General features: G+C 36.7%; 1 protein-coding gene across 4 annotated transcripts in view; it reads right to left on the reverse strand.

Moving 5' to 3' along the window:
- Nucleotides 1-2,166: 2,166 nt before the first annotated feature.
- The window catches only part of DSEL (dermatan sulfate epimerase like), a 20,670-nt gene continuing 828 nt past the window's right edge, over nt 2,167-22,008 (reverse strand). The window contains exons 1-2 of one of the 4 annotated variants that reach the window (XR_003528865.1): nt 13,723-21,850; nt 2,167-2,177 (exon numbers count right to left, since the gene is read on the reverse strand). Coding sequence is in view for 3 of the 4 variants with exons in the window: in XM_027650918.1 (XP_027506719.1) it covers nt 16,907-20,557 (3,651 nt within the window). In the remaining variant the exon portion in view is untranslated. Of the gene's footprint in view, nt 2,178-12,119; nt 21,851-22,008 lie in introns of those variants that run through there. The other 3 variants (XM_027650918.1, XM_027650917.1, XM_027650916.1) reach the window with 3 other exon arrangements.

The raw sequence follows: 22,008 nt of genomic DNA on the forward strand, positions 1-22,008 counted from the left end.
TGACTGCAATCTGAAAAATGATGTGTAGAGACGTGAAACAGTCTATCATTCCCTGTTGAGCAGGAACTCAGCTATATTTTCACACATGCAGTTAAGCAGCAGATGTGATTTGTCACTGTGGTCAAAAACACTGGTACAGCAAGAGTAAATGCGATGTGAGTGTTTGCTATGTTAACAACTCAGATGGGGTGAGAATGGTTATGTGACTATCAGCAGAGCATGACCCTAGCCACTACACCATTTTGATAGCCATCTCACAGATGGATCCTATGGCTTTTTTGAATTCAGTATCTTCATTGAAGGTTAAAGGTTGTCAAATACATATAGACTGCTGTAATCACCCAGATGATTTATAAATTTGGCAATTGTGTATTCTTCTTGTGCTCTACAGTGTTTAATTTGTTTGGGATACAGGAGTTTTATGCGAAGAAAAACCAGAGTCTCATTTTGTGATGCCTGGCAAGCTATATATCAGAGGGCCAAAAACTTCAAGTCAATGCCATAACTCAGATTACTCAAGGATCTGTCTTTCATAGCATCATACAGGTCAGAGATTTCTGGATCCTCCTCCTTACCATAATTCTCTTATAACACACAAAGAGTACATGTGACTAGTCTGTACACATCCAGGGAATGTGGACTAGATGTGTAATATAATTATTTAACAGAATGAAGTGCATCCATTGAACTACTTCCTTTGGAAATAGGACTTAAACCTCTAAGCCAAGCAACTGAGAAAAGCTGTACTTAGGTAACTCTAAAAAGTGAATCTTGTCAGGTTTCCACCAAAGTCCACCTAGTGACAAAGCAATTTTTAGAGAGCATATCCTCTATTTTGTATAATCTCATCCTTCCTATTGACAGACATACAGTTATGTGTTCAGAAACTAGACTGATTTCTTTTCTTTTTTCATATATGAAGATTACACCAGATGATCACACAGGATAAGAATTCCATCACTACATTCTAAGCAGATGTTCCTTCTCAAAGCATATTCAGATAAAGACATTTTTGCATAGACAAGGTATATAAGCATCGAGTATATTTTACCCATTTATCAGCTATATACTTGTAACTTTTCTATAAAGAGATAAACACAGACAGGGTTTGCAAATCTTTGCAGTATAACACATTTCTTATTTTCCTGAAGCAAGGTAAGAACTCTTGAATATTTAAAGAGTTAATTAGATGTTCCTCACTCTTTTTTGTCTGTTTTCTCTGGGCAGTGCCATGCAAAATTCAGGGATGATTCTACTTCCTGACGTAACGAGCAACATCTCGTGCAGCTTAACAAGCTGGGTAAAAATTTCAGAAGTATACATCTGACTTTGAAGCCCAAGTTGCATCAATGGTCAGAACAGAGAGGCTACTGCTGCTCTGTCAGCATTTTTTATAGGCTTATTAGCTACTCATTCCCTATTTTGTCCTGAAAATTCATCTATTATCTGTGACAAAGTTGAAAACTAGTAGCAAGTTTTGATTCTAAGAAAAAAATAAACTTGATGATGCCTAAATTTGATTGAAGTGTTTATTTGGACACTGTTCTTTGTAAACAGAGGCTTTGCTTTGTAGAGCAGTGTCTGAAGTTTTTTGCTATGACTTGTAAGCACTCAGTTAATATGTTGTAATTTATTTATAATACTTCTGTGCTTCAAATGCAAACTTCAAAATCTCTCTTGGAGAATCAGAGTACAAAGCAGAACTAGTTACAGTTGCAGAAAAAGGCGAGTATCTTTAAAATATGATTAGACAACCAAATTTGACTCATAAGTTACTATCTATGTTTGCCCCCATCTTCAACACTATGAACAGGTCTTGTCCTCCTAGCAAAGATAATAACAAAAAATCAGAGAAGGGAAGATGATTACAGGAGTGGTATGCTTTCAAGCATAGAATGACTAAGTAAACAAGGACTTTTCAGATTAGAAGAGAGATGACAGGTGCCAGGCTGAAAAGAAATGCTAAAAGATGGCACTTAAAATAAGGAATAATTGCCTTGTTGGACTCTTTGCCAGAGGACATAGTGGATTCTAAATTTTACATGGACTCTAGGGAAGACTGAAAAACCTAATGGAAAAGAAATCTATTTAGATTTGCTACATGCATCTAGCTCAGTCCTGAGGCAGGGAAAGCAATCAGAGGAAGAACCCTACTTTTACCTTGTTTGTACTCTTCCCTAAGTGTTCACATATGGCAGCTGCTGGAAACACCACACTGAATTGAATAGTCCTTTGCTCCAACCAAGTACAGCCTTTTTTATCTTCTTATAATCCTAACCTCACTCTTCCTTCCTTTGTATTCATTGGAAAACTTATTTTGTCTGCACTGAGTTACATTAGGTGCTTAAACAAATTAATATCTTCACAATACTTGAAATCTTATTTCTTCCTAGCTCATGTCCTAATGGGATAATTTTATTCTGAATGACAAGTCACTGACAGACAATCAGGCATTTCTCCTTAACTCCTCTTTTTTTTTTTCCCTTTTTTTTTTTCTCCTTCTTCAAACTATTAGTTTGGAGGAGAAATGCTAGTAGAAATGTGGTAGCTATGGGACTCCAAAATGTCCAGTCCTAATTCATCTATGTTAGAGTATATGCTTGAGGAAAAAGTGGGCTAAGATCCATGTCCCTCAGACCTGTAATATCTTCTCTTTTTATCAAATGGGATTGAATTTATAACTCTAGGGATCTCAAGAGTAATCTTCTCATACCCACTCCTCTTGCTGATGGCCTAATGTTAGCTAGAAAAGACTAGAGGCAAGAGAGCTATAAGCTAGCTCATACACATTAAAACAGACATACATTAGCTTTAAGAGCCAAAGAAAAACTCTACTGATTTTAAAAACCACTTATTCATTGAGTCTCTGAGGACTGGGTTCTAAAAAGCCAATATCAAATTTGGGCAGAACAGCAAAACACCTGTAATTCTGTTGCATTGTAATTTCTCTAACATCTGCTGCAGAAAACTTGCCAAGAATAACGAAAACCTCACTTTGGACAATTCAACTCAGAATCCTCTTTATAAGGTGACTATCATAAAGAAAGCCTGTGACAGGAGACCCATGTAGCATTACAGCTGACATTGCTACAAATTCAAGAGATAGAAAGGATAGAAAGGATGCCTCTGGAAAACATCTCGGCCCTCATATGCAGTTTTATGCAAGTATATCCTTTGCAGTTCCACCTGAAGGTTAGGCTAATTAATTTCTTCTTTTATCTTGTTTGAAAGATCATTTCAAATTAAGTTCAGGGGTTTTTATTCGCATTATTTTTGTCTATTTGTCTTACTTGGCTGGTCTTCATATAATATTTTCTAAATAAGTTCTAATCTTGTTGATCTTAACTAGATCTTCTGTTCAGATGGCCTGTACCAAAACACAAGCAGCATTGTGCACTCATGCAGCAGAAAAGGCAGCCAAGGAGTGCCATGCACTTTAAAAGAAAGAAGAAAATGAACCAATTAGGAAAAAAACACAAACTCCTACTACCTTGCCAAACTACTTTACCTTTACTTTCTAACATATTGGGTGACAACCAACTTTGATGATTCTGATTTAAACCTTTATTTCAATTTCACTTGTGCAGGTTTCAAATTCAAGGATATTATTTTTAAATGAAACTGAATTGAAATCACTGGGGCTTCTTGATTTCACCATTTGAAAGCAGAGCAGGTATCATCCTTTGTTATTGTGCTCCGCAAAAAAAAATAACTCCACTGTTGGCAAGTCTCTTCAGAATGTGACTACATTATCAGATCTGGGACATGTACTGAGTTCCAGGATTTGGGTGCAGGAGGTAGCCATGAGATAAGTCTGGACATGTAGATTCAGAGCTCATATAAAAGTACCCTGAAAAGAAACCAGCCCCAGGAATAAGCTGCCAGAAGTTCAGCACATAGGTATGGACACAGTCCAAAATACGTGATTTCTCACAAAACCGTAGCAGGCATGCTAAGCAAAAATCCTTTATCATTATGATTTCAGTCAGGTCTTCAAAGAGAGCTGTAAATCTAAAGCTTAGAAACGACTTGGCCTGTCTTTCAATCTTTTAAACCTCTGTGATCTATTTTGCTATCAATAGGTTTTTCACTATTCAGGTGCCCAAAGTACAGAAATAGTGCCCAGCTAGTTCTTGCACAGCTTTTAGATAAAGATTCAATATCTTTCTTTATTTAATATCAGAGGAGAGACTGCCATACTGCCTTGTAAGAGAACAAAGTAGTAATGTAGTTCAAGTGCGAGTCAGTATTTTCCCTTTGTGTTTTTGATTGCAGGCTGATTACACAACAATAATGAGAGCTTTTATTTATTTATCTAAATGAACAGAAGCCAACACACAGAAAACAAAAGAGGTTAAATCTTTAAAGAGATCTCTTTTCCCGGTTGTAATCAGGCTGTGGACAGAGTTCCTTCTTCAACTGCAGAAGGAAAGGAGGAGGGGCATATGGGGGGAACGTAATGCATTGCACAGGATGAGTTTTACAGTAGCTGCCTTCTGGCTCACCTCCCAAATCTTATGCCACTCTGTCATCAAGATGAAGTCTCTGCCCCACACTTACATTTCTCCTGCAGAAAAAAGGCTATCTAACCTCAGCTGTTGCAGCCCTGCTCAGTGTCATTATCTTCAGTGGTACTATGCCAATTTACAGTGGTAAAGCGACTGGATTTTCAGGATACACATATATGGCTGTTCACTGTTTATTCACAGAAAATAAATAAAACCCCCAATGCATAGAAGATATGTGAAAAAATTGAAAACAAAGAATACAGGTGATGAGTATTAGGATTTTGTTACATAAAATTATTTTTCTACAATCTAGTTTCATAACACTGAAGCAGGAGACCTAGAGATTTTGCAAATGACATCCCAGTTTTAAAGTATTTCATTTGAAATGCTTGGAAATAGAAAGCTCTCATATCCCTCACTCTTAACGTTTTGTTTTTAGTAGTTCACAGACATACATATTTTATGTGTCCATTCTTAATGCAAATCTGTGATTTAAAAAAATAAATTAAAACCAAAGCTAACCCTCCAGATATTACATTCTGAGATCTAATTTGTCATTAAACAAACCACATATGATGCCAGTAATTTTCACTTTTGTAAAAAGTGCTTAATTATAAAATTAAATGAAGCTTCTTTACAGAACCAATTGTGCTATTCTCCTTCGCAGAAACCTGAAATGACAGCTACATTGTACAACAGCTAACATAGACTACTATCATTACAAACATTACAGTAGATGATTGTTAACATGCCAAATTTTTGCATCCTTGCAGATGTCTAGATTGTCCAGAACTCTACAAAGTATTCTGATCTTACCCCTTTTTCTTCCTGTTGTTCATCTCAAGCTGCCACTGCCTTTTCATTCACACTACATGCTTCCCTCCTCTCATCCCCACTATCAGCCCAATTCCTTGAACCTGGCCTTGTACATACTGTGCCTTGCATTGGCATATTTCACTGGTTCAGAACTAAAATATTAAGGATCTACAATGGCATCTTTCCCCAACCTAAGAAATTAAGGGGGGGAGCCTCCAGCCTCCTTAAGACACATGAATGAGGCCACATAACAGCATTTGTTTTAGTCAGTATTGGAATCAGTGTCTAGCCCTTGTGCTGACTCCTGCCACAGTCATCAATCTGAATCAGCACCAGAAGCTGTGCAGAAGTCAGTTCTGTCAATTTACTTGTCTGCTCCCGAGTTCTGCTGTGTCATACACTTGTAGCTTGACGAGCTAGAATATTGTGTTTCTAACATTCCAGAAAATTACCTTTTCTTTTACATGACTATCTATCCCACATCTGGGCATTTCCAATCTTTTAAGAACATCAGTCAAGGTCATGGAAGTTGTGTGATTATCTCATATGTCATGAGGTCAAAAGTACTTTCAAATGTTATTTTTTTAAATACCTTCTCATTTCTGAGTCTGTAGGGTCCTCAAAAGTAAGAGATTTCCAAGATTTTTATCCAAGAGTTAGGAAGAAGCAATAGGCTTCTAGTTTATACTTGTGGCTGCACAGCAAAGGTGACACTCCTGAGGGCCATCACATGGCAGGGACATTCTGGCATGTATCTTCTCCTCCAATTATGTCCTTTTGCTCTGCTGTGCTGGCAGCAGTGAAAGACATAGCAAAAAAAAAAAATCTGCTAAGCCTTCTTCTGATGAAAAAAGAGATCATTCTTTCCACAGCTTAGAGTATGCCCTGTGAGCATAATAAAAATATTCTATTTACAGTGTATTTTTGGCAATACTAAACTGCAAAAATTAAAAACTCTAGGCTATAACCTATCCTGTATTGACGACTACTTCTGTCAATGCATAATATGAGTTAGCATATCATCATGTTTTCCTAGTGCCAGCAGATACTGACCTCAGTTAGAAATACATCCCCCCAAGAAATGTGATTCTATATACATTCAGGTAAGAGAGATTGCTACATATTTATCAAAACCACTATTTTTATTCTTGACATAGCTTTTGTGTTGGTATCAGGACAACAAAGAACATCCTATCATTTTGTCCTAAAAAGATGATCACATAACAGCAGGATGAGAAGTGATGTTGTGCCTTGGTATTCATAGTTCAAGAGTCAGAGTTCTCATTCTGGTATGAAAACCAACTATTTTTGATATAACTAATATCCTGGGTAAAGATCTTAGGCCACTTTTACAATCCTTTTGCAGTAAGAATTGAATGGTCCACTGTTGTAGCATATAGTCTCTGTGGGTACTGAGTGCAGAACATAAGGAGTGCTCTTGAGTCCAGAGGTAATGTTTAATACAAAGTGCTAATTTAAAATACATTAGCACTCTCTGCAGGATCTCTAGAATGTCCATCACCCAGGAAATGTTTCTATTTAACAGAATTACTATGACATAGATTTGAGGTATCACTGAGGATTTCTTTTTGGAGAAGTACACCCGTAACTCAAAGTCAAAAGACGTAATCAGTACATGTCATTTGCTAAAAACATTTAAAATAGTTTAACATTTGTTTATTTAAATTCAACACTTTCTAGTCAATTAAACAAACTTAGATTTCTAATAGGGCTAGTCTTTTCTTCTTTCGGTAAATTTTGTCTCTCTCCAAATTTTGGAGAGGTACAGCTAACAAAATTTACAGGTGAACTTACTTAGATGAGTGAATTTTTATATCAAAATAAAAGCAGAATATTCAAACTTCACTTGTAAATAAGATCTACAAAAATAAAATATGATAAAATATGGTTAAATTAATTTTCCTTTATGTGTTTGCCAGTATTTTCAGTGCTATGAACAGATTTGCCTCAGAGCAAGAAACCTATTAAGCTGCTGGCAATTTTGTCGCAGTTGAATTCATGAAGGGTGCAAAAGATACTGCAGATTTGGTTTACCACAGAATTCCAGCTAGGAGCTATTCACAATAATAATGATTACAACTGGGAACTATATGTATTTTGTTGGATGAAGGTATTTTTTTTCTTATTTTAAATAAAAAAAGGTGTATACAACTATAGCAATAAAGCTGCATCAGAGAAAATAGGGTTAAATTCTTTTTGTTGGTATAAGATGACATTCTGAAGTGTCTGTTGGAGTTTGCAACCACAGTTATATTCTGACTACTTTCTCTAATTTGTGACTTTAAGAAATTCTGATGGATTCCTACACAAAATGCCTGCAAGTATGATTTCTATTTTTAAAGCAACAGAAAGAAAATATAATGAAACAGTTCATCAAATTTACTCTTGATAAACAAATATATCTTTCTAAAACAGATAAATAGAAGTCTTATAGCGAAACTACAGAATCAAAAAGAGGAATGACCAGTCATAGGATGATCAGTCTCAGAAAACTTTCAGCTAAAATGCCACACTAAGAAAAAAAAGAAGTTCTTGATCTGCAAGGAAAGTAAGCCACAACCTAAACATTTCCCAGTAAGTGTCCTTTATCAGAGCCTGTTTTAAATTCTAAATTAAAAAAAATAAAATATTGTATTTGCTGAGAGCCTTCATCACCTTCAAATCTCTGTGCACTTCACTGCATATATTTTCTGTGTACGACTTAGTTCAACACTATTGACCTTGCTTGATTTCCAGCATTTTGACTCTTTCCCAAAATTAGCAGAATTTTAGGAACTGGGTGATATGCATGCACAACATTTATACTACACTAGACTATACTTGATTTTAGACAAAAGGCCAAGAAGTCCCTCACTACAAGAAAAACATTGAGGTGCTGGAGTGTATCCATAGAAGGGCAATGAAGCTGGTGAAGGGCCTGGAGCACAAGTCTGAGGAGGAGCAGCTGAGGGAGCTCTGGTTGTTTAGTTTGAAGAAAAAAAGGCCGAGGGGAAATTTTATCATACTCTATAACTACGTGAATGGAGGTTGTAGTGACGTGGGGGTCAGTCACTTCTCCCAGATAACAAATGATAGAACAAGAGGAAATGGCCTCAAGTTGTGTCAGGTAAGGATATTAGCAAAAATTTCTTCACCAAAGCAATTGTCAAGCATTGGAGCGGTCTGCCCAGGGAAGTGGTTGAGTCACAATTCGTGGAGGTATTTAAAAAATGTGAGAGCATGGCACTTGGGGACACGGTTTAATGGTGGACTTGGCAGTGCTGGGTTGGCCTTGATGATCTTAAGGATCTTTTTCAACCTAAATGATTCTATGACTATACTGCAAATGATTATGTTTAAGGATAAATTGCAAGTGATTCATGGAAGTAGACTGAGCTTTCAGCTATTTAAATTCAACTTCCATTACACCCATAGAATCCTCTATAAACCCTATATAAGTTACTGAATTTTAGTCACTAAAATATAGATGCTAATGGAAATTTACCATTTAGACTATGAGATCTTAAAAGTTATGGACAATTTCTCCCACTATAAATAATACATCTCTAATAGCAACAAAAAAATAAATTAAAATGGAGTTACTAAGTGTTCACTGAAAATAGAAAATAAAAGTCACTAAGCACAAAAGTAACTGCAAGGCATCTAAATGTGGTTAAAATCACCTTTTCATGAGGTTATTGCATCTGCTTTCAGTTAAAAGCTGTTTGTGTATCTAGCTGATTCTGTTTCAGAAATCCAACAAAAGCAAATTGGTCGTATTTGTACCTGTTTTGCAGGATACATTATAGAGCACAAGTAGTAATAACTTAACAACACACTTAATAGCAGTTTTTCTAACCTGACCCTATAGATTTTTTTCTAAACTTCAATAACATCTAACCATCTTTTTTTTTATAAACGATATACTTACATTTAATTTTCAAGGAAATGTAATTTTTTTCTTTTCATTTTGCCTTCACCTTTAAATCAAAAAGAAAATTTCACCTATATTAATTTAAGAGGCAGTAAAGTAATGATATATACATTAGCTGTTTAAAACTGTACCTTTAACTTCTAAACTTCTCAAGGGAGATTCTTCAAAGGGTGTTATGAGTCTGTTGCTATGCAGAGCAAACTGAGCTAAATGCAGATGAAGCAGATTGCTGGCAAACACTTCCAACAAACTGTGAACAATGAAAACCAGAAACCTTTGTATATTGTCCAGCCTGGCTCTTTACTAATCATTCTATTCACTTCATGTATTAAGGGTATTAAGGCGTGGCTATTATCAGAGAAAGATGGAATACAAATAAGTAAATTCCTACTCACTGAAATCAACGGGAACATTCATTATGTATTATTTGCAAATGTACCCTGGAGGGATTTAGAGGTATAGACATACATTCATGTCACAGCAACTTTAAAAATTCCTAGTATATCAACAAAGCCAGGGTATTTTCATGTAGGCTTGCTCTTTTCTTTCAGCAAATAGAAGAAAATTCATCTTAGCCTAGCCTGCTATTAAAGAGTGTTATAAAGGTTGGTAATTAGGTTGAGGAATAGATGAGGGCTACACTCATACTTTTAAAAGTATGACTAACTGATAGCATTATGTCTATAATATACAAGTTTTCATATCACCTCTATTTTGCTCAGCAACAATGCAGTTCATTCTTTAACATGAAAAATTTATTATTGCAGAAGTAAACCTTTCTTTCAAATGTCACCAAAGGATGCTGGCAGTTGAGTAATCATCAATATTGAATCTATACTCAGCAGGCAAAGCTGCATCCTATAATTGAAAAACATCCTTTGGTGCCAACAATTGTGTTATAGAGCTACATTGGTTAATAGTTATCCTGTTACAAATTAACACAGCTTGGGAATACAAAAGAATAACACTGCTTTGAAGGCAAAAAATCAAAATAAATACAAAGAAAACTTCCTTTTAACTTCTCGTTCCATCAGTACTCGTTTGGTATTTTGAAACAATGTTCAGCTGATCTGTTAAAGTGAATAATAAAGTCTATTATTCAGGCATTCACAGTGCATAACATGTCAGCTCATTAAGACCTAAATATTCTAACACACATTTTAAAGTCTGTTCTCCTCAGCAGCTGAATGTTTTGTTTCTCCTGTTTCTCAGTTCATTTCTGTGTACCTATCCTAGTCCTCACCACCCCTGAGATTATGTTCCTTGAAATCAAGTGGCAGCTGTAGGATGTAATTTATGAAGAGAACAGACTCGAAGATCCTGAAATACAGAAGAAGGTTCGAAAAGTAACAAAATTAACGTTTCAAACTAAGATTCAGAAAACATGGGAAAAAAGTCTATTTCAAGGTAAGTTGTAGGAAGAAAACACAAAAAGGTTTTAAAAAAAGACCAAAGAAAATGTAAGCAATTGCTCTCTTAGAAAAGCAATTAAGAAGGAAAATAATACTGGATTTCACAGATACAAGTATGCATTAATTATCTCTGACAGTCCACCTTTTATCATGCTCCTGGTATTAGTTTCCTCTCAGTTTTGTACATAGCATTTATTCCCTGTGAACAACCTTTCAGAAAACAGCTGGAGACAAATAGTGTCAAAGAATTTGCAATAGACAGCAGCATTTTTTTACAACACACCTTGTTGTTCGTATCATAATGGGTATTTGCCATGTAACTCTCTCAAAAGCCAAAGTTGGGTTCAAGAATCAGAAGGCCAAAAAAAATTTACCTGTGAGAGTACAGTGACCTAGGATGACCTAAAAAGCAAAAGCACATGCTGCACAATCATTCAGCAGTCACTAACAGGGGCAACACAGGGCTAACGCTCTCCAGAAAAAGAAAACCAAAATCACACACAACAAACAAACAAAAAACCCCAAAACCAAACCAGAAAAAACCCACCAAACCCCAAAAAACCAAAACCCAACATTAAATCTATTTCACAATTAAATACCACATAAAAAAAGACTTAAAAACATGCAAACTTTTGCTTTACAACATGCTGTAGTTCACAGGAGAGACAAAATAAGGTCTTATTCTTGCTATGTTTAATGTATATCCCAAGCATATTCTTCTAAATTAAATAAACAAAAAAAATCAGTTAAACCTGCAAAACTCTGCTGCAGAACGCTAGATGCAACTGAGATGCATCTGCAGTTGGTTATAGATCTTTGCAGCAATAAGGATGCTGAACTACCTGTGCCTCTGGATCTGACATATGTTGCCTGTGCCAGCCCACATTCAGCAAAAGAAATCCAGAGGGCTTCAGTTATTCCAGTCATCTTGATTATGAGTCTTAAAAAAAACTAAAATAAACACACTAGAGAACATTCATGGTCACTGCAACTTGCTTACCTACACTTAAATTTAAGAATATTCTCTGGGCCAACTATCAGTCTCTGAAAAAATTCCAGGGTGTAGTTCAGGAACTAGAAGAGGTACTATTCTAAATACACAGTTTGCATATAGCTACATGTTTATAGACTAAGAGACTTCAAAATTATGGATTGAACCAGTTGTCCCAAGAACTGAATGGGAAATCACCCTTTCTGTTCCAGGAATATAGCTATTTTGTGGTCTTTTACTTAACACCAAATGTACTTACTGTGGATCCAAGGGCAGACAAATCAGGTCTTGCTATCAATACTTTCTGAAAAGTAACAGTGGTTTCCATATTCAAAACAAACAAAAACAGATGTATTTTTTAATTTTAAATACATACACTTGACCACATCACAAAGTTTTGTGATATCCTAAGTGGTGAAATAATTTTGGGGAAAAAAAAAAAGAATAACACAAATGTATTATTTTACTAACAACAGCTTTATTTTATGCAGGATGTTTCACAAAATTTTGTTTGGACAGTGTATGCACTGGAACTGCTCAGACACAGAAATCTACTTACATGTAAGACCATACACATATAAATCTAGATTCACTCTATCTCATTTGAAATCTGTCAGTGGGCATCTAAAATAAGAGTTCCATCACTCTTGGTTTTTGAGTATTTAAAAAGAGGGAAGCAATAGCTGATTTACCTTTGAAGGCAGTATTCGCTTTCCATTGATTCTAGGGTGACAAAACTCCTTATTTAGGTATGAAAGTTAAATTACCTAATGTGAAATAGATTATTTCAGGTCATGTTCATAAACTCCACAATATCTTTCTCAGTAAAGGCAGTAAACAAAGTGTTGAATTTATACCAGCATAAATTTAGAGCCTTTCAGAAATTATTCTGTTATAGACAACTGTGAATGAAATCAGACTGTCCTTGTTTTCCTTCATCACATATAACTCTCAGCATATTGCCAGCTCAAAAGATGTATACTTTAATTTAAAACAGTATCATTTTGGTAACATGAAATAGCATTTTCCCATTATTAAGAGAGACAGCATGAGATTACCCATCCACATCCTTTATGAGAATAGTGTTGATCACATATCAGCAAATTTCTCTTAACTGAAGAAAATCAAAGTTCTGACATTTGAAAATTGTACTTTGTAGATTATTTTGATGTTTCTACACCTCTTTTTGTGAGTGTATAAATTTATCAGACAGCCTACAGGTAGCTTTGATTAGAGTATAGAGCAATTTTATTTTTTTACATTATTAAAATACATTTCCTCTTGTCATCAAATAACAAGAATGGTAATCTTTCATGATCATTTGAGGTATTTCCTTCCTTTAATTTCTTCTGTTTTAGAATATTCAAGCTAACTAGTTGATAATAGTTTGATGACAGCAGATGATAGTATTTTGTTCCTGTTGAAATCGATAGCACAACTTTAACTGAGATCAGCATGGTATCATTCCACTTATGTTCCAAATCTGAGCAGCTCTCAATTTACAGTTTTGACTCATAACTCAGCATCAATAATATTCCACAATATGGAAATATGGAATTTGAGACTGTGTCTCCAGACAGACTCTTCACTTGGAAGACAGCCCATCCATTATGCAATTTAAACAAAGGTTTCAGTCTGAACCAAAGCTAAAGGGGAGTCTAGAGAAAGGAATGAAAGCTTATGTTGCTCTGATCACTCTGATCACAGAACTGTTAAGATCCAGTACTCATCCTCTCGAAGAAAATTTGTGTAAAAAAAAAGAAATAATTTTGATAAATTACTAAGTCACCTAAAGAAATATCACAGTTTCTAATTACAAAACATTACAACATATGGAACGCAGCATATGGGTCACTTGCAAAAGGGGTAACTTTTTTAACTTATAGAAATATTGAGATCACATGTTTTCATCCTTAATCTCGAACTACACACTTCAAATGTTTTTAGGAAATGCAGTATTATATTCCAGTTAATGTATGTTTATGGTCATCAAATAAATAGTGTCTCTAATAATGGAAATAACTGACTGTAGGATAGACAGTAGTCTGCTAGTAGTCATACTATTTTTTCAACAGTAAGTGAAACAAATAAAAAAAAATTCTGACCCATGACTGCAGCTTTACAAATCAGTTAACAAAAACTTCATAGAACTGGAAAAGTAATTTTTGTTTAAATTCCATTTTAACACTATCAGAATGGTATTACACCATAAGTTGTGCTATATATTTTACATAATTGAGGATCTTGTACAGAAATTAAACACCAGATCTGGCAAATTAACTGTTCAAACATAAATTTGATGAGGACTGCATGCCAACTGTGTGTTAAGAGGGTGAAAGGGACAAATCTGACCATGATACTGAGGCTCATCTACACAGATGTTGCTCTAGCAAAAAGCCTATTGGGAGCAATAGAGGCATTTAGATGTGCTCAGAGACTATAGATTTAAGCTATTTGATAGAACTCTGAATGCCAAGACCTATGTGCGTCTCCCCAGGGCCAATGTCACTTAGTTACAAAGCAAGTAAATAACTGACATATTTTCCTTGGTGTTTATTTTTCTTATGCTTCCAAATATGATTCAGAGATAAGCATTTAAATTAAGCCTGCCTTTTTAAAAAAATACATCAAAATCTTAGCTATGTCATAATTGGACAATTCAAACCACAATATAGTACAAATAAGTATCAACATTTAACAGAAGCAGAAAAAGGAAGCCAAGTTAAGATAAAGTACTGAGACTAGTTTTCATAAGCAGAACACTTTTCAACACAATGTACCTAAACAGGCATGCTTTTCAAAAAGGTCAAACAATTTTCAAAGTTTACTGACAGTCTTAAACACTACTATATGGAGAAAGGGGAGGTTAATGTCTGTGTCTATGTGGCGACCATTCTTCCTCTGGATTCTAGTGACAAGAGAATAACTCTGTATATCCACAAACCTTACCTTCAATTGCCCTAAAACATCTGATAGAGCAAAGCCTTTTAATTTGTTCTTGTTTAGAGTGCAAATCGTGGAAATAGAAGGCGAATGCTGAAATTTATTCCATCAAGTACAAACTGAACAGACATCAGTACTTTTTTTTAACATACAATCAAAAATGGCTTCAGAGAGAAGTCAGTTTGAGAGAATGATACTTGTTTCACTAAAATATCAATGTATATCTACCTGTTTAACATTTCTTTTAACATGGCACTCCACCTAGCCAAGGGTGAAACACAGGTCTGAAGGGGAAAATACAACTACCTCTAGTAAAGGACAGGTAAGTTATTGTGAGACCACAGATTATCAATAGCTTTATCATGGTAGAGACCTCTTTTCGCATATTAATGGCTGCCTGAGAAAGAGCTATTTTTATCTAGGTCATAATGAAACATCCCAATGTATTCCAAAGGATGTGAAATGTACATATGGGAGGGACAAAACAGTGGAGTAAGACAGGGACATAATACTAAGATTAGAAGAAAAGACAAGAACTTCTATACACTAAAAATTAGCAAGGGTACCTGTAATCTGTACGAAGAAACTCACTGCACTTTTGACATTGCCTAATGTTTACCACCCAAATAAACAGCACTTACACACATATTTCAATACAATAAGCCAAAGCTCTGATTCCAGCTCCCACAAACTGAAGCATATTTCAAGACAATTCCATTTGTAATGAAAAACAAATGGTAAAGGAAATAGATGGCTCTTTGTGATCTGATTTACACATCTGCAGACATTTACAATATGCATGCATTTCAAGGGAATACTGAGCAAGTTAAATTGGGAAATGGGAAATTTTTTTCTTAATGGACATGCGAAACAAAAGAGTGTGACTCAAGAAGAAAATAAGCTGTGACAAATACATGTCTATCCTATCAGGCCTATCTGTTTCCAAACCAAAATCATAGTACAGCATCATGTTAAAGAAACACCAATCATTATAAAAATCAGACAATTTTGGAAATAGTTTACTGCAGGGAAACATCACTCAAATGTGAGGTGGCTTAGGGACAGGTGATTTTCAGATCTCCACCCTTGCTGAAAGAAGACCTGAGGTTAGCAATGGCTGTCCTTCAGAAATTCATTATACAGACAAGCAAAACATCCCTCAGCAACACAGACCTGTCTGAGGTCTTCTAAATCTCAGACAGCCATTTTATGCAAACATCAGCAATAAGCCATGGTCAATGACATCAAATATTTGCACTGGTCCCAGGGAAATTACGAAAAGAATCACCAGAGAAACGTGTTACAACAAAGAAGGATGGAAGAATCTCACTTAAAAAGAGAAAACCCGTGCAGAACCTCTCAGACAAGAAGTACAGGAAAAAGCAGTGCAAGAAGCCAATATGTTAATAACCTTCAAAATTAGGTTATGTTGAGGCAGGTCAAAACTACACAAAATCTTCTCCAAATTTAACTGTTCATTTGGGGAATCTTGCTAGTTTCTTAGATTTTGTCCCATTTCTTTTTCTCCAGACAGTTTACTTCAGGCTCACAAAGGGTACCACATTATCAGGCAAAGAGAATTAAGTCTTCTCTTTCATCAAATTTCAAAACCCAGTTTAAGTACCACATCCCTGAGCTGAAGGAACCATATCCTACAATGAGATTTCATATCCACATCAATTTCAATCCCAGGTCTCTCTGCTCAGTCTGTAAATAAGGAACTAGATTTACTCAAATGTTCTGTTTCTTCCTGCTGAAGGGATGCTGAACAACCTTAAATCTTAGCTTATGTTTATTTTGCACCACTATAGTGACCAGTGAGACACAGACAGAATGCATCAGTAAACCTGTCCAAGGGTGCCAATTATCACCACTGGGAACAAGACCAGTTTAACAAGAATAATTTCATATAAGCCATCATACAATTATAAAATGATAAGTACTTTCAGGAACTAACCACTTGGGCTGGAATCAGACTGGTGAGCTGGAGGTGAAAAGCTCTCTGTTCTGTTACTAATCCCCTGAGCTATAGAGGCCCCAGATGGTAGTTTTGCAAAGGTTCACACAGGTTTTTTTGAAAGGCAGCAAAAGTAGGTACAATTTCTTCTTAAAGAAAAAAAATCAAAACAAAACAAACAAAAAATCCTCCACAGTTTCATGAACAGTTACTTTTTTCTTAAAATAATCTCTCTGAAAGTAGCAGACTGTACACATTTTACAAGAATAAACAAACTTCTATAGTATTTATCCACAAACTGGGAGTCAGAGATCATTAGTGCAAATTTTTGCTGACCAGCAGCATTTATTCTATAAACTTTGGGTATCCTAAGTGGTCCATCAGTGAATAACAGATATCCTCAATTTGTCTAATCTCTTCACGTGGCATGTTTTTTTTCCAGGCATGAATGCTACTTGGTGAAATTTCCCCTTCATAAGGAAGATAGAAAAGACTGGTGGAGGTGGCAAATAATATTTGGTTTAAGCTAGCGGGAGGAAGAGGAATACCAAGAAAGGCAAAAATTGTTTCAGTTGTCTTCTGAGGAAAGTTCACAATATCTTCAAACTTGATCAGCTGATAATTTGTTGGGAGTAAATCCCCATTTATTCTCATTGCTGCTGCCGTGTTTGCTAGCCATAAATAGGACAACACAGAAATAGGATTTGAATTAGAATTTGAAAATTCTTTTCTCAATGGTTCATATTCGGAGGCATAGCCTTCATTTAAACTACATTTTTCTTTACCATTCTCCCCTTTAAACATCGCTGCCAAGTGTTGTGGAACATTTTTCAAGGAGTAAAGGCTTGGCTTATTTTTGTACAACATTGAATAGACCCATGCCCGTGGGTCCCTCACTACATATAAAGCTTTCATTGATGGTCCTAGGATTTCCTGAAAGAAGGGAAGCTTTAATGTCCAGCTCCCACTGCTTAAACTAAGCACAGGTCGTGCATTAGGATAATAGATGAGATGTCTTCTCAGTTCCCTGATATATTCAGCATCTTTTTCTTGACTCCCTCTTGCCCTGCTTCTTTGCTCTGACAGGGATTCTCTCTTTCTGGATCTTTTCTTTTTGTCCTTGCTTAATGCAGAATGCTGAGCAATTTTACTTCTGCTAGCTTCATACAAATGAATGTTTTGTAAATGCAACTTTGTATCTCGAACTAGAGACTGGAGCCACCCTTGGATAAGACGAAAATTACCACTCTGAACATCGGAAACCTTCCATTCACATGGATCTACAAAGGAATCAATTTCAAATTCAGTCTCAGGAATTTCAAGATAGGGTGTAGGTATTCTAATGTATAAAAAGTCACTGGTGTTGAAAAACAGCTGTTTTAAAATTTCTGCACCAGAAGTGGGAAGTGAAGTAATGATGACATCTGGCAAAACAACGGGGTTTCCTTCTAATTGTTTGGCTTTATTGCCTTTATCGTGTTCTAGCCTTACCATGTCACTGCTCCATTTTGCACAGATGGGCTGAGTACACATGCTCCATACATCCACCAATTCAATAAGCCACAGTGTGACAACCAGTATCAGAATCCAACGCAACATTTTACCAAAGGATATGTAAAATCGCCACTGAAAAGCCAATATGACCAAACTGACACCCAAAATTAACCCTGCGATTATGTTCACTTTGAATCCAAATGGGAAAACCACTCTATTATTTTTTATCTCTTTTTTCACAGATTCAGTACCGACACCAAACTTGGTCACTTTATTTTCATGAATTACTTTGGCAAAACCACCAAATCCCAAGTAATCGAACCTTGCCTTCAAATTCTGATAGTCCGTCACAACAGAGATGGTATTTTCAGTGTGGTTGACACTGAGTGAAATCTGAAATCCAGATTTTGCATTATCTGTGAGTCTACAGTCAGAAACATTGACATACGGGCCATAGAAAAGGTAAACAATCCTTGTAAGTGTATTTTTCATTGGAAAGGTAACATTTACAAACTGGGTCCATCGCTTTTTGAATTCAGCTGCTTGTTCAGCCTCCTGTATCCTAGCAACAGGGCTACTCCCACGATGATCAAACCAAAACATCTTGTAGTGGGCATCCCACACATCCATCATAGCTCCATTGTACTTGTTCTTAAACTTATAGGGTATGTACTTAAAATCAATGTCAAGATTATGAAAAAAGGCACTGACAGAATTAACAGGAGAGTCTTCCTCCTTCTCAATATGGTCTACTACTAACAGTGTCTGAGAATTTAAGAGCAGCAAAATGCGATATACGCTTTTCAGTTTCATTGCTGATGTGTAAGCAGATACTGCCTCACCACTCACAAACATCATGTCTCCAGCCTGGGAGGCTGTTATAATTTCTCCAGTTGAGTCTCCAACCTCATCACCAATCCACTTTAGCCATTGGGCACATTCACCAAGTTGTCCTTCCCAAGGCTGGTTGCACTGGCTAGTAGGAGATGGCGCGAAGACCAAGACATTGTTTAGGTGGCTGAGTTTAGGTCCATAAAGAGCCTCAGATACAAACACCTGTCCATTGGGAGCAAAAGTGAAAGAGTTCTGATCAGGATGTTCATGTCCTGGATTGAAACTTCTCCACCCATCAATCCAGGTATAGGGTTGAAAGTGAACGATATCATAGACAGCACGTCCACCGAGTTTTCCAGACTTAAAGGACACAAAGGTGTTTGTCTGACTGTTTGGCAATCCAGCCCCGTAAGTAACAACTCCCCAGTTAGGAAACACATGCATTTTAGCAGTACCATAGTCAGGAGGAGGCTGAGGAGTGATTTCAGCAGCATACCATATAAATTCAGTATGTAATGTGCTCCACCTCTGTGCAGTGGATGGCACCATTGGCCCATCTTTGGGTCTGTGTTTTCTAATCTGTTGTGCCAGCCAGTTGCCGGCTCCATTCTTCATTATAAACTTATCCAAGAAAACCAGTTGGCTCTCAGGACCATAAAACCAGTTGTAATTAGAATCCGCTATGCCCACAGTCCTCTGAAAGCCTGGTAACAGGGTGGCATAATAAAACCAAAAGTGCATTTTGAGCCAGTTATTCTCCAAGTTGTTAATACCAAAGTGGCGCTGGGCCAGGAAAACATACTGGGTTACTGACTTGGCTGTGTAACTCCCATAAGCTACTCCTTCATCTAGAGACCCATCTACAATATGATTGAGCAGAAACATGGTTTTCTCCATCACATCAACAACAGTGTGTTTCCAAATATTTGCCCGAGATCCTTTGTCCACTCCTGCAACCAAAGCCCCAATAAGCAAAGCAAGCATATTGGTTGCCTGGTGATTATGGAGAAGCTGCTTTCCCCAGGAACGAACCTTGGAGTATTCATACATTTCCTCGCTTACAGACCATATCTTCTCCAGATATTTTTGTCTTCTCTCATTTTCCAGTGAATTATACAAGAAGTCAAAAGCAGTGGCAAATCCTGTTAGGGAGTGACCAAGTGGCACTTCATCTCCAGGTGCATTCTCAACCAACCAGTTTTTGTAGCCAGCCATTCTATCCATATATTCTATGGCAAAATCAAACGCAGCTTTATCTTCGGGGCACAGCAAACAATAAAATGCTAGAGGTGGCAGATTGTTACCATAAATCTCATTCCACTTCGCAGCAAAATCAGTGTACTTGGGTGGAGGTAGATAGTATAAAGGATTGGAGAGCATAACCATCACGGCACTTCTGATGACTCTAAAGAGATGCAAATGGGTTGTGTGAGCCTTCTGCCTCAGTGCTTGAACATCTTGAGCGTCAAAATACAAGCTTGGATGAAGGACTGTTTTCTTCAGCTTCTGCTCAGCACTAAGGCCTTCAAGTTGCTGTTTTTCATATTGATCTACATTTTCTATGAAAGTCACCCAATCAGAGTAATTGCTTACAGATTCTTCAAAAGCGAAGACATCAAACATCATTAACGCTAGAAATAAAGTATGCCCCGCGAACATCAGAGCCATGATCCATTAGGCAGCTCCTCTTCCCCAGCCATGCATTTCCTTACAAAACACAATGTCCGGATATCAAAATTTCATCCAGTTAGTAAAAACTCAAATATCTTAAGGCATATTTTTAAGAGAAAAGATTGTGTACACTGTGCATTATAACAGAGGCTCAGACTACTTGCAATCTGAGATACAACACTGAAATGTCAAGGCTCTTGAAAACTTAAATCTCAGGTGCCTTGTCTGTTCACACTTTTCTCAAACACAACACAAAAATTAAACACTAAAATTAGGTTAAAAATAAAATCTCTAAGATATGAATAATATAAAACACAGGTCAATAATGCACAGTACAGAGTGAAACATTATCTCTTGATAACTTGAAAAACTTCACCTGAAAAAAGGAATCAGAGTCATAGGCTTGCTTTTTTAAAAAGTTTTCAATCAGGTCAGATTCCACTTTTAGAATTGACAAAAACCCCACTGATCAAAAAATGATGCAATTTATTCAAAACAGTGTCTTATATTTGATAAAATAGGGAATTTACAGTACTTGGAAAACAGACTCCAAAACTGAAATTACTGTCTTCAGTTTTCGCTTTATCTCAATTTCCATACACATTCTTTCCATCTTTCTCTTTTGGGATTCATGGAGGGGCAAGAAGGAAAACAATCATAGAAAAAATCAACATAGATCCTCCATTAGATCCTTTTGATGAAACTGCAGTGCTTTTGACCACTATTCTTCTCTGTTTGTGAAAAGTGCATCTGAATTAACAGTCACAGAGTACTGACATATTTTCAAGTCTTCTTTCATCTTATCTTCAGCCAGTGATGCCCAAATTTGGCCTCAATGAGTCAAAAAATCCCACTCCTTCCATTATGATGCAAAAGGAAAACATGTGAAAAGGCAGAAAGCCAGTACTTTCTTGTCCAAAGAGCAGTTTCAGGTTTCCTTCCACTTGGCATGTTGGTTCTTTCTGTGGAAACAGAAACAAAAGTTCTCTGAAGCTGTGCAGGTGTCGGAACATATTTGAAGTACTTTGACCAGGAAAGTGCTGCTACCTTTCTAAGGAAGATGAGTTAATTCACCTTTCCTTTTCCAGAAATTATTAAATAAGTAAATAAATTAAAAAGAGCATTTTCGAAGTTCCACAAAATTAAACCTTGGCAAAAGAGCAATTCGGATTCACCTTTTCCTGCGTGAACAAGAGGTCTCAGGGCATCTTTTGCCGTTATGCTACCAGGAGCTACCCGAGGAAATAAATCTGACCGCACGCCACCAAAATTCAACAAAGCTCAAATTAAAAACAAAACGAAAAACTACACGCGTATGCAAACCACGCGAGCGGCCGTGCCGCCCAAAGGACGGCGGCAGGAGGGAGCCCCGGCAGCCCGACCCTCGGCGGCCGCCCCCGGGCCGCCCCCGCCCCCGCGGGCCCCGCACGGAGCCCGCCCGCGCCCCC

Source organism: Corapipo altera, unplaced genomic scaffold (assembly GCF_003945725.1).
Source record: "Corapipo altera isolate COAL_440 unplaced genomic scaffold, ASM394572v1 24, whole genome shotgun sequence".
In the NCBI taxonomy this organism is placed as follows: domain Eukaryota; kingdom Metazoa; phylum Chordata; class Aves; order Passeriformes; family Pipridae; genus Corapipo; species Corapipo altera.